Source organism: Panthera tigris, chromosome A1 (genome assembly GCF_018350195.1).
Source record: "Panthera tigris isolate Pti1 chromosome A1, P.tigris_Pti1_mat1.1, whole genome shotgun sequence".
Classification (NCBI taxonomy): Eukaryota; Metazoa; Chordata; class Mammalia; order Carnivora; family Felidae; genus Panthera; species Panthera tigris.
The window spans coordinates 122,757,403-122,769,838 of NC_056660.1; the positions used below are offsets into that span (position 1 = coordinate 122,757,403).

A 12,436-nucleotide genomic window follows, 5' to 3' on the forward strand; every position below is an offset into this window, starting at 1 on the left:
CCATGACCAAGTAGGAATTACTCTAGGAATGCAAGATTGGTTTAACAACAGAAAATCTATTACACCACATTGATAAAGGCAAAACTACACGATTATTTTAATAGATGCAGAAAGGCATTTAACAAAATTCCACACTCATTCAAGATAAACACACTCTTTCACACACACACACACACACACACACAACTACCAATAGACAAAAACTTTCTCAGCTGATAAAGGACATCTATGATAAACCTATAACTAAAATCATACTTAATGATTAGAGGCCAAAGAGATTGAGAAGAAAGCAAAGATGGTTGTTCTTACCACTCTTATTCAACACACCACTTCTATTCAACATTGAACTGGAGGGTATAGCCAATATAATAAGGCAAAATGTTTTAGTTAATTAAAGACATTCTGCTTGGGAAAAAAAACAATTTTTTTCATTGTAGGGACATGATACTATATATAGAAAATCCAAAAAGAAAATAAACTAGAACTAATAAGTGAGTTTAGCAAGATTTCAGCATGCAAATAAATAATGCAAATTCAACTTTATTTCTGTATACTAATGATGAACAATCGAGAAATTATTATCAAGATGACAATTCTCCCAAAAGTAATCTATAAATTCAACATCTTCCCTACCAAAATCCTGTGGCAGTCTTTTTCTTTGGTAGAAATTGACATTCATGAACATTCATGATTCATGGAAAGAGGTCAAAATACAGTATCAATATTAACAGGAGTTGAGAACCCCCATGGACGACTTTCAAGGGTTTAAGACTTCAGCAGAGGAAGCAACTATAGATGGGATGGAAAGAGCAAGAGAACTAGAATTAAAAGTGGAGCTTGAGATCTGACTAAATTTCTACAATCTTGTGATTGAACTTGAACGGATGAGGAGTCACTTCTCATGGATGAGCAAAGAAAGTAATCTGAGCTGGAATCTACCCCTGGTGAAGACGCTGTGAGGATTGTTGAAATGACAACAAAGGACTTAGAATATTCCATAAATTTAGTTGATAAAGCAGTGGCAGGGTTTGAGAGGACTGCCTCCAATTTTGAAAGAAGTCCAAATGGCATTCCATGCCACAGAGAAATCATTCATGACAGGAAGAGCTCATCGATATGGCACACTTCCTCGTTGTCTTATTTTAAGAAATTGCAACAGCCACACCAGCTTTCAGCAACCACCACCTTGATTATCAGCAGCCATTGATACTGAGACAAGACTCTCAACTAGCAAAAAGATGAAGACTCACTGAAAATTGAGACGATGATTAGCATTTTTTAGCCAAAAAAACCTATCTTTTAATTAAGGTATGTACATGGTGTTTTTTAGACATAATGCTATTGCACTATTAAAACACTAGCATAGTGTAAGCATAACTTTTGCAGGTACTGGGAAACCAAAAAATTCATTTGACTTGCCTTATTGCAGTATTTGCTTTATGGTGGTGGTCTGGAACCAAACCTGCCATGTCTCCAAAGTATGCCTATACAAACATTTGGGCTTCAAATGAAATCCTTGAAACAACAGAAAAGCAACTATGGACTGGGAGAAAATTTCTGATTTTCATATATTCATATACTGGGTAAAAGACTTCTATCTGCAATATATAAGGACCGCTTACAGCTCAGACATAAGAAGACAATTCAATTAAAAACAGCTGTTACACTAAAAATATCTTAATGGCTAGTGCACACTTAAAAAGATGTTTTACATTGCTATTATGTAGGGAAATGCACACTAAAGCCACAATGAGGTGCCATTACACACCCACTACAATGGCTATAATCATAAAGACAAAAAAAAAAAAAAAAAAAAAAACAAAAAAAAACCCAAAATGTTTTTAAGGTTGTGGAGAAACTGGAACACTTGCAGATTTCTGGTAAGAGTACTCGAGAGTGTAGCTACACTGGGGGCACCTGGGTGGCTCAGTGGGTTCAGCGTCTGCCTCTTGATTTCGACTCAGGTCATAATCTCAGGATCGTGGGATCGAGCCCCAAGTGGGGCTGCACGCTGAGTGTGGAGCCTATTTAAAATTCTCTCTCTCATATGCCATGCATGTGAATGTTCATAACAGCATTCTTTTTAATAATCCAAAACTAGAAATGATCTAAGTGTCTGAAAGTCCACTGATAATGGAACAAAATGAGCTACATTTATAGAATGAAATATTATTCTGAAATAAAAAGAAAGTACTACTGTTACTGTTATGATATGGATGAACCTCAAAAACATTAGGCAAAGTGAAAGCCAGAGTCAAACAATTGCATATTTATGATTCCATTTATAAGAAATATAGAGGAAAGGTAAATTTATAGTCAGAAAATTCTGTGGTTGCCTAAGGTTAGAGCTGGGAACTGGGATTAACTGTACATGGTCATAGTGGAAACCCCTTGGGGTGACAGACATATTCAAAAACTGAGTTATGGTGATGGTCGTAAAACTCCATAAATTAACCCAAAATCACTGAATTGTACACTTAAAATTCATGAATTTTATGTTAAGTAAAACCTCAGTAAAACTGTAATTGTTTCTCAGTTTACACGCTTTCTCAATTTTTGGAATAACAAATTATTGTTATTCAATATAAGTTTTCCTCTTAATTTAAAACTTTAGAAAAATGGATTTTAAGGCTATTAGGACTGTGGCATTTTGGGGAGGGATTATCTCAGGCCAGTATATCAGTTGGATTAATGCTTTTGGTCTGTTCAACTTTTCTTATTAAACAATGGAGAGTGTTTTACACTTTTTTTAAAGCCATATCTCCATTTTGGTTTTCAGATGTTTTAGCATATGGATACTCCTAATATGCTTTTATTGTACGTATATCTCAACATTTACACAGTTATTTTCAATGGTCATTGCTTGTATTTTTTATTTCCATCTTCTCTTTCTCATATCAATTGTACTAGAAATCTATCTTACCAGCTGTTTTTGTTTATCTTCTCTATTGTTTATGTTATCTGTGTCACTCATTCTTGTTTCTTTAATCTTGTTCTCCTGCACATCTTATAATGGATTGCACAATACCTAGTTTAAAATTTTTAACTTTTAAAATTCTGTGACCGGGGTACTTAAAGATATTAATGATTATCTAAAGATTGGTACTTCAAGTGTTTCCATTTGTCATTCTTTGCCAAACATTCTTTAATTTTCCTCCCTTGCAAAGTTATTCAGTAATACATTCTTTATATTATTGATTTGATTATTTGATTTTTGCCTATTTTATATTAACTTTGATTTTATTGAATTTTGGTCAGAGAACATAGATCATATGACATTGATCCTTTGGAATTTCCTAACACTTTTTTAGTGACCTAATAAGTATTCAACTTTTATAAATGTTTCTTATGTCTTGGAAAAAGTTTATTTTCTGTGTCATGGATGTAGTTTTCTATCAAAATCTGATGGCTTAAGCATCTTAACTTTTTACTCTTGATCTATCAATTTCTGAGAAGTGCATGCTGAAGTCTGTAACTCCAGCTACTGATTTATCTAATTCTTTTTTTTTAATTTTTTAAAATATTTATTTCTTTTTAAGAGAGAGAGACTGATGGGGGGGGGGGCGGGCAGAGAGAGAGGGAGACACAGAAACCCAAGCAAGCTCCAGGTTCCAAGCTGTCAGCACAGAGGCCAATGTGGGGCTTGAACCTATGAACAGTGAGATCATGACCTGAGCTGAAGTCACTTGACTGAGCCACCCAGGCACCCCTATCTAATTCTTTTTTTTTTTTTTTTTTTTTTTTTTAGTTTATTTTTGAGAGAGAGAGAAAGAGAGACAAAGAGAGACAGAGAGAGGGAGGAAGAAAATCCCAAGCAGGCTCCATGCTTTCAGCCCAGAGCCCGACGCAGGGCATGATCTCATGAATTGTGACATCATGACCTGAGCCAAAATCAAGGGTTGAATGTTCAACCGACTGAGCCACCCAGGCGCCCCCTGGTTATCTAATTCTATCACATTCTGATGGTTGTAGTTTGACATAGTTAAAGCCTGTTTAATTAACTGAATGAATACTCAGTGATTACTATGTCTTCATGTTCTGCTTTTTCTTTTACTTTATATAGAGTCCTTCTTTGTCACTTATGATGCATTTTGAACTGAATTCTATACTTTTAGTATTAATATTACTGCATCTGCTCTCTTCTTATTCATTTTTACCTTGTATCCTTTCTTATCCTGTTGTTTTAGTATCTGTGTGTTTTTTAATGTTAACTTTTCTCTTATCATCCATACCTGATTTGATCCTAATTTTTAAAATCCAATAACAAATTATATTTTAACTTGTGTGTTTAGCCCATTTACAGTTTGTTATTTCTGTTTTTCTAGGACTTGGTTCTCCTAATGTTTCATAGTTTCAGTTACCAGACTTTAATAAAAACATATTTTAAAAGTAGTCTCTTCTTTCCAGCTTTTGTGTGATGATGAGTTAAAGGTCGCATACCTATTTTTGTTCTTATTATGACTACCCTTAACCAAATATCCATATTTATAATTATTTATCACTATTGCTAACATCTTTGTTTATTGTCAATATCTGTATTTTCTCCCCTAACATATGTTAGGCTAGTCTGGTTTGCTTAAAATTCCCTAAACCTCCCCCAATTTGTTATTGACCAGATGCTATTTTTGATTTGCTATGTCTATTTCTCTTTCTCTTGTTTTTTCAATTTTCATTAGTTCTAGAAATGTTCCCTATTTCTTCAAATATTATTGTCTATATATGTTTGCCTCCTTTGGGGGACTTCTAATTCTATTCACCATGTTCTTTAAATTTTTTATGTTAAATTTTGTTTTCCTTTATCATTGCCTTTTATAAGAGTTTCTTGATCTGATTGTCTGGTTCACAAATTCATTAGGTATGTGCACCTATCCTTCTTTTATTCTTTATATTGTTTTATTTATTGCCGTTTAAATATTTCCATATCTAAAACTTCCAGTTTTTTCCCATTATAACTTTTTTCCTGTTTCACGTTGAAGATGTTTTATCTCTCTAAAGCATAGTTACACTTTTGATAAATTATTTTTTTATGCATTCCAATAATTCTGCTTCAACTGATACTGAATATTGCTCACATTACCATATTTCTTTTACCTTGTTTTGCTCCTCATGTATACAAATATTTTTACTCTTAAGATTCCATGATAGCTTTAGTTACTTTTTCTGCTACAGTGAGTGAGATGGTGTTTAAGGCCACACTTCAGGCTCTGCCTCTCCTGTTGAGTGTAAGGATAGGAAAAGGGATGAAGCCCAGATCAGAATGTTCTGGAACCAGTGTTGCTCCTCCAGTTTGTTCCCTACTCCACAGGTTAGAAATCCATCTGTCCGCTCTCAGAATCTGTTAGCAATAGGAAGAGGTGTTCTCTGTAGGTTGTGATCTACCAGCCCTTGGAGTTTGGAGGGGGAGGAGGAAGTGGAGTAGTAACTACCTGCACCTGTTCTCATCACCTCACAGCTGGGCTCTTGATCTGCCCTGTCATCACCCTGCCAACACCTGTGACCTAGTATGCTGCCTTTGCTTTTGCTGGTGAAGGGGAATCACAGTGATTGTTCCAAGTTAATAAAATCAATCCCTATCACCCATGCTTCTGTCGTTTCTCCAGAAATGACCTTAGAGAGAAAGCCAGCAGCTCTCCTGCTTTTTCCTTCTACTTCAGCCACACTTCTTGGTGCCTCTTAAACAGGACAGTCTAGTTCCTATCACAAATCCTTTGCAATTGTAGTTTCTCTATGCCTGAAATAGTCTTCCCTCAGATCTTCAGTGGCTGGCTACTTCTTATTAATCCCATCTCACCTCAAATATTACCTTTACAGAGAGACCATTCTCGACACTGTATTTAAAATTGCCACTATTGTGGGTATTGTTCAGTTTATTTTTCATAGCATTTATTATAATTTAAAATGATCATATTTATGGTCTTTGTCTTCTCATCAGAACGCAAGTGAACAAATGAACAACCGAACAAGTGAAAGAACACATAGAGCCATTACTTACCCTGTTTTGCCTCTATTTTAACTTCTTCCTAAACATATGACATGAATAGTTGGGCATGTCCCATAGCTTTTCTTTACTATTCTACATTCTTTTTCCTTTTTTATTGTCTTTCCGAAGTCCTCAATGTGACCTTTGGTTCACAAATTCATTATATATTTGTATCCATTGTACTTTTATTCTTTGTATTGTGTGACATACTAGGTCACAGATCTATACATTGTAAGTTTTCCACATTTTCATTTAAAATATTTTTGTTATGACAATAACATCAAAAATTTATGTTGCCCTCTGATAACTGAAAAAATACCTAGTGTTATTATTTGCTTTTAGATAGAAATTAAATGCAAGTTAACTTGAGGTCTTCTTTAGTTAACTCATGTCACAATAGTGTTGCCAAATAAGGTTTCTCAAGTGTTCACTTGATCCCCAGCATAAATCTGTAATATGGACAGGGTGTGAATTTCCATTTGTCAGGCAAGGAGGAAAGCGAGGTTCAAAGAGGTGAAGTGAGTGGGTGGCAGGTCTGAGATTCAAACGCTGGTCTCCAGGTATCACCTCAAGCAGTTGCTCTCTCCCTGCACAGCTGTGTCCCTAAGTACATGTCGTATCACTAGAGCTGAGATTTGGGCATTTGTTCCGTCATCCAAAAAAGGTTGTTTAGTCTTATTGGCCTGATTGTCTGTGGGGAAAATGTTTAAAATAACAACAAAACAACAACAGTCGATGGTTACGAAATGCCATGCACTATTCTAAGTGCTGGGCATGTATTCATACATTGAAACCTCTTTGTAATCCTAAGAAGTTAGTAATATTGTACACGTTTTGCAAGTAAGAACACTACAGCCCAGGGGGGTTAAGTAACTCCCAAATCACAAAGCCAGTATGTGGGAGAGTTAGAATTATGAACCCAGCAATCTGGCTTCTGATCACTATCCTCATCTGTAATAATAAAAACTTTGTTACAGCCTATAGTTACAGAGAGTTTTCATATCCATTATCTACTGGGCCTCATTACTACTCTGTAGAGAAGACAGGCAGGATTTGACAGACAAACAGGAAACTAAATTTCACAGAGGTGCCTGACTTGCCCTACTGAAATCACATAGAAATTCTTTCTCCTGAAATCTAATTGTATCTCTGTTCTTGGACCATGTTTTATTATCCATGACTTTTTTAGTGTACTATAGTCTCCTAAACCTGTTTTGTTCTCCAGTGTAGTTATATTGCTGTGGGTTTAAAATATTAACTCATTTATGTACCTAAGGAATATTTTATCTCTTGTATTTTGATGTTCCTTGATAATGTCTCTTGCAGTTGAATTGCGATGATTTCAGAAAAGGAGAAAGAAATGGGGGTTTTATCTGTACTCTGGATTATGCAGCTGTTTGTGGCACTGATGGGAAAACATACAGCAACAAATGTATGCTGTGTGCTGAGAACGCGTGAGTATCGGCAGCAGACTTTCTCCCTAATGCATGCTCTCCGAATAATTACAGGACATATTTTTTTCTTATAGTCTTTAAAATGGCAGTTCATTTTGTGGGAGTTAGCCATCCATAAATTATGAGGACCACTCCTTTTACTATATTCTTTTTTAATTTTTTAATTTTTTTAATGTTTATTAATTTTTGAGAGACAGAGAGAGGCAGAGTATGAGTGGGGTGGGGACAGAGAGAGACACACACACAGAACCCAAAACAGGCTCTAGGCTCTGAACTGTCAGCACAGAGCCCGACGTGGGGCTCGAACCCACAAACTGTGAGATCATGACCTGAGCCATAGTTGGACACTTAACTGACTGAGCCACCCAGGTGTCCCTCCTTTTACTATATTCTTAGGGAAAAAAATATGTTATGTCACAATTTATATTTTACAAAGCACTTTTGTGTGTAATTTATCAAATAGTTATCAGTGTCTCTGTGAAGTAGACATCTGATATATCTAGGTACATGCACAGATAAGTACACATGTATGTATATGCACATACATACCCATACATATACATACAGACACCTATCTATTTCTATGTGTCTAGGAGTGTATCTTTTCTCACAGAGAATTATTTAATCATCAAAGTATTTTTTTATTAAATACTCTGTAACTTATAATATTAGAGTAGATTAATTGGAACTTTTAATATTGAACTTCTTTCCATTTATTCGACCTTTGTCACATAGCTAAAGCATCTCACTGTCCAATATTTTGTCCCTCTTTGATTCTTTCTCCACCCTCAGTGCTAGTTTGGTTATCAATTGTCTTCAGTCAACAAGATGGCATACCTGCTTTTCAGGTTCTGGTTTGTGCCCTCAGTCTTGAATTGTCTACTCTTCAGTTTTTGCAAAAATGATAAGAACCAGTGCTTGAGGCTAGTAAAGGATATAATAAATATTCGGTCTTCAAGCTTCTGCAAACTTTATCTTTCCTTGTAATTAGTATCTTTACCAAAACACAACTGAATTAAATCACTCTAGTCCCTCACATTACTCCATTTTCAGAGATGTACTCTGAAATTATGCCTTCAACTCTCACCAGTGGCCAACATAAATGAAAACACAAATAGACATTAGGGAGAACAGACAGGCTTTGTTAGATATGCATTTTGTAATACTATTATGAGCACACTGAACAGTTAATGACTACTGTGCTTTATGTGGGGATCCTGTGGTAGATTCTTTAACTCTCTGTTTTAGGTGTAAATTTCTCTCTCCTGATTTCTGGTATACTTCTTTTATAATACAGTGACAGCCATACTGCTCATTGTGTTTCTGTCTTAGCTCTGTCTGCTAGAAGACTCTGCAATAACATTAGGATTCAATTTTTTTCTTTCCCTCAGATGATATCTTTTGATATAACTTTTTTCTTATCGCTTTTAATGACTTCATTTTTCTCCTTATATTGGTCTTTTATTGTTACACAAATGCTGTGGTTTTTATCTTTTTATAAAGTAGAAAGTGTTTTTTACATTTATGGTTCTGTTTTCAGATATGGTTTAAAGGTCTATTAGACCAAATAAAATTCTTAGGACTTTAGGTACTTTCCATGACAACTAAAATATTAGCATCAACCAAACAAAGAATAGTATAGTAGCAAGTTACATCCAATAAACTTGAATTTGTATATTTAAAAAAAACCATCAATGACAGCAGCATAGTTTTTTGGGGGCATATCTAGTTACAAGATGTAGTTTTTCCCTCTCTCCTGTTATGGATCCCCTCTAGACACAGGAAGGAAAATTCTGGAAATCATATTTTCAGGTCTGAATCTTATTAGCCCTCCAACGTGATTCTATTTCTTTGACTCCAAGGTATAAACACAGGCTGTCATTATAAAGAGTAAGTCAGGAAAAGAATGCAGTGTGACATCTGTTTTCAAGGGTAAAAGAGAATCGTAATACAATGAAAATAAGTTATTTTTTGAATGGTAAGATGTTCTGTGATGCTAAACTTCTGTGTCTACTAACTTTCAATTCCAGCAAAACCAGGTCCCAAGTTGGCATAAAAAGTGAAGGGGAATGTGAGACCAGTAATCCAGAGCAGGTGAGGACAAGTGTCAAAATGGTGGAAACCCTTGGGAGGCTGACCAGAGAGAGAAAAGATGCTCTCCTCTTTCTTCTTGGGTGGGGTGTGAGGAAGGAGGCAACTTCTGCTCATTTAAACATGGCTCATTTAGATGAAAAGCAATTGATAGTTCCTGAAACTGGAACCGCTTATTTTGGTAGTGAGACCTTTCAGCTCTCTTTCTGCTTTCTATGAAAAAGAGAAATCAATCAATCAATCAATCAATCAAAACAAAACTACATTTGTAGTTGAAAGGGCATTATGCATCAGGCACTTAACCTGAATTGAAACCCTAACACTGTCACTTGCTGTCAGGAGATCTTCGGCAAATTACTTACCCACACTGTACCAGTGTTTCCATATCTAAAAGTGAGATTTGTATTAAATGGCTTTTCTCTAGGCTAAAATTCTATGCACTTGTGATGATAGGAGAAAGAAATAAGTATCTCAGACATGTCACGTTTGACTTTTTCTAGATGAATGTTTTGCCTAAGTCAAGGTTTGGTGCCCTTTCTATGCTCGTAGAGCACCTACCAAGACATTTAGCACGTCATGTATATTTTTTTAAGTTTATTTATTTATTTTGAGAGAGAGAGAGAAAGCATGAGTGGGGGAGGGGCAGAGAGAGGTAGAGAGAATCCCAAGCAGGCTCTGCACTGGCAGCCCAGAGCCCAATCAGGTGCTCAAACTCATGAATTGGTGAGATATGACCTGAGCTGAAGTCAGACGCTTAACCAACTGAGCCATGCAGGTGCCCCACACATCATATTTTAAGTGTCTCTTTGTGTCCCCCAGTAGATAGTGAGCAAATTGAGTGCAAGGACCGTGTTCTACCTTGGTTCTAGTACATACTAGGGTATCTGTGTTTAATAGTAAATGAATAGGTAAATGGGCACCATACTAAACCACATGATTAATGCAGTACTTACTAAGCTACTTCTAGGCATCTGGCACTGCTCCAGGTGGCTACTGTGCATTGGGCAGAGAAGCACTGAGAATTATAAAAATTCTGAAAACAGTGTGGAAGGCATTACAATCAGTATGGTGAATGTCAAGTTCCTTTCCCTGTTCTTCAGGATGTATGTAGTGCTTTTCGGCCTTATGTGAAAGATGGAAGACTTGGATGCACAAGGGAAAATGATCCCGTCCTTGGACCTGATGGAAAAACACATGGCAATAAATGTGCGATGTGTGCTGAGCTTTTGTAAGTATCGTCATCCCCAAGCAGGGCACGTAGGTGGACTTGGTGAGGATGCATTTGGTTGCTGTGTTGAGAACCACTCCACAGAGAGATACAGTCCTTTTCATGAAGCATATAATTCTTTGTCTTCATAAGGTGAAATAGTCCTTGCTCTCAGAGTGGCTTTTCTTTTTGATTAATGTCATCTGCTAGTGTTTCTTAAAAGAAGTGGATGAGATGATCACATTATTAAATTCAGTACTCTTAATTTGCTTAATTATAACGACAGGACAATGCACCATGTTTTATAAGGCACAATATTTTAAAATTTAGAAAGCAGTTTCATATGGAATAATCTACGTCAGTCATTTGACATGCATTGTTTCATTTGAATATGTATAGAGACTCTTCCTAAAAGTAAGTCTAATTTAAGATGATAATAATAACAATAATGTCATGTGGCTGAATTCATTATTAAAATAAAAGGTGGAACTTTATGAAAGGGAAGAATTGGGTTATCTTTTCCTGAGTGTCTGACATTGTTGTGAGTACTGAGGCTGAGATATGAAGACCATCCAGTGAGTCTTTTGAATATTCTGGCTGTTAAACAAGGTATGGACTCTCTATATGTCAGCAAGCTTTAAAATGTTCCATTTACTTCAATAGATTTAAGAGATTAATAAACTTCACACCTGCCTTTGAAAATTACAGTGTGCTCTTATGGAATTCAGGGGCACATCCTATCAGGTTTGCAAAACAGTGATTATAACCGGTTTCCAGACAGGAAATAAGCCTAATTTCCACTTTCTTATCTAGGAGGCATGTGATTTTAGTGTTCCATCCTGCCTCAGTTCTGTGACTTTCTGTTTCTTTTCATGCACTAGCTAAAAAAGAGAATTTGACCTCTCTAACACTTGGTTTTCTCCTCTGTAGAACTAATAATGCCCATCTCCAGGGTGAGACTGCAAGTAGGTAATAGATATGAGAGGACTTAGAAGCTCAGTTCAATGTAGCTTTTTTTTTTTTAACAGAGGTGCTTTTACATGAAGGCAAACAAATACTTTACAAGGTATAGAAAAGGTTTACATAAGGGCGTGGATGGCAATACTTTAAATGCTTAGTTTGGTTTCACTGTAGTCACAGCATTGTATTAAAGCTCTTAGTTCTGCCTGTTAAAGGGGATTTTCCTAACAATCTTCTGTTTGTCAATCAAGGAGTCACACCCATCTACTTTTACAGAACAGAGCTTCTAATTGACTGTCAGTGAGTCAGTTTCACACCCTTCCTTATCTTTGGCAATTTTCTGGCTCAATCAAGACAGGGAAAAGCTTGTCTCATGTAAATGGATCGGTTTAACCAGTTATGGCCAAGGATGTGAAAGTACCTAGCACAGGGATGCTGAAAATATGATTGAGCCATAAACTGACCAACAGTTTTCTTTCATAACAGCTTAAAAGAAGCTCAAGAAAATGCCAAGAAAGAAGGTGAAACCAGAATTCAACGAAGTGCTGAAAAGGTAAATTACTCACCAACATAATTTGGTTCTTGTGGCCAAAATATTAACAGACTTAGGTGTGACACTTTGAGGTAATTCAATAATGTCATTGTCCTTAATTTTTACAATAAATTGTTTCCCTTAATTTCAAACTTTACCACATTCACTATTCCTAGTATATTAATCGTTAGATTCAATCTTAAAATAGCATT

General features: G+C 35.9%; 1 protein-coding gene across 1 annotated transcript in view; it reads left to right on the top strand.

Annotated features, from left to right (window-relative positions):
* The window catches only part of SPINK5 (serine peptidase inhibitor Kazal type 5), a 95,810-nt gene that overhangs the window by 36,787 nt on the left and 46,587 nt on the right, over window positions 1–12,436 (top strand). The window contains exons 5-8 of the mRNA XM_042959130.1: window positions 7,307–7,434; window positions 9,465–9,528; window positions 10,626–10,753; window positions 12,179–12,245. Coding sequence (XP_042815064.1) covers window positions 7,307–7,434; window positions 9,465–9,528; window positions 10,626–10,753; window positions 12,179–12,245 — 387 coding nt within the window. The remainder of the gene's footprint in view (window positions 1–7,306; window positions 7,435–9,464; window positions 9,529–10,625; window positions 10,754–12,178; window positions 12,246–12,436) is intronic.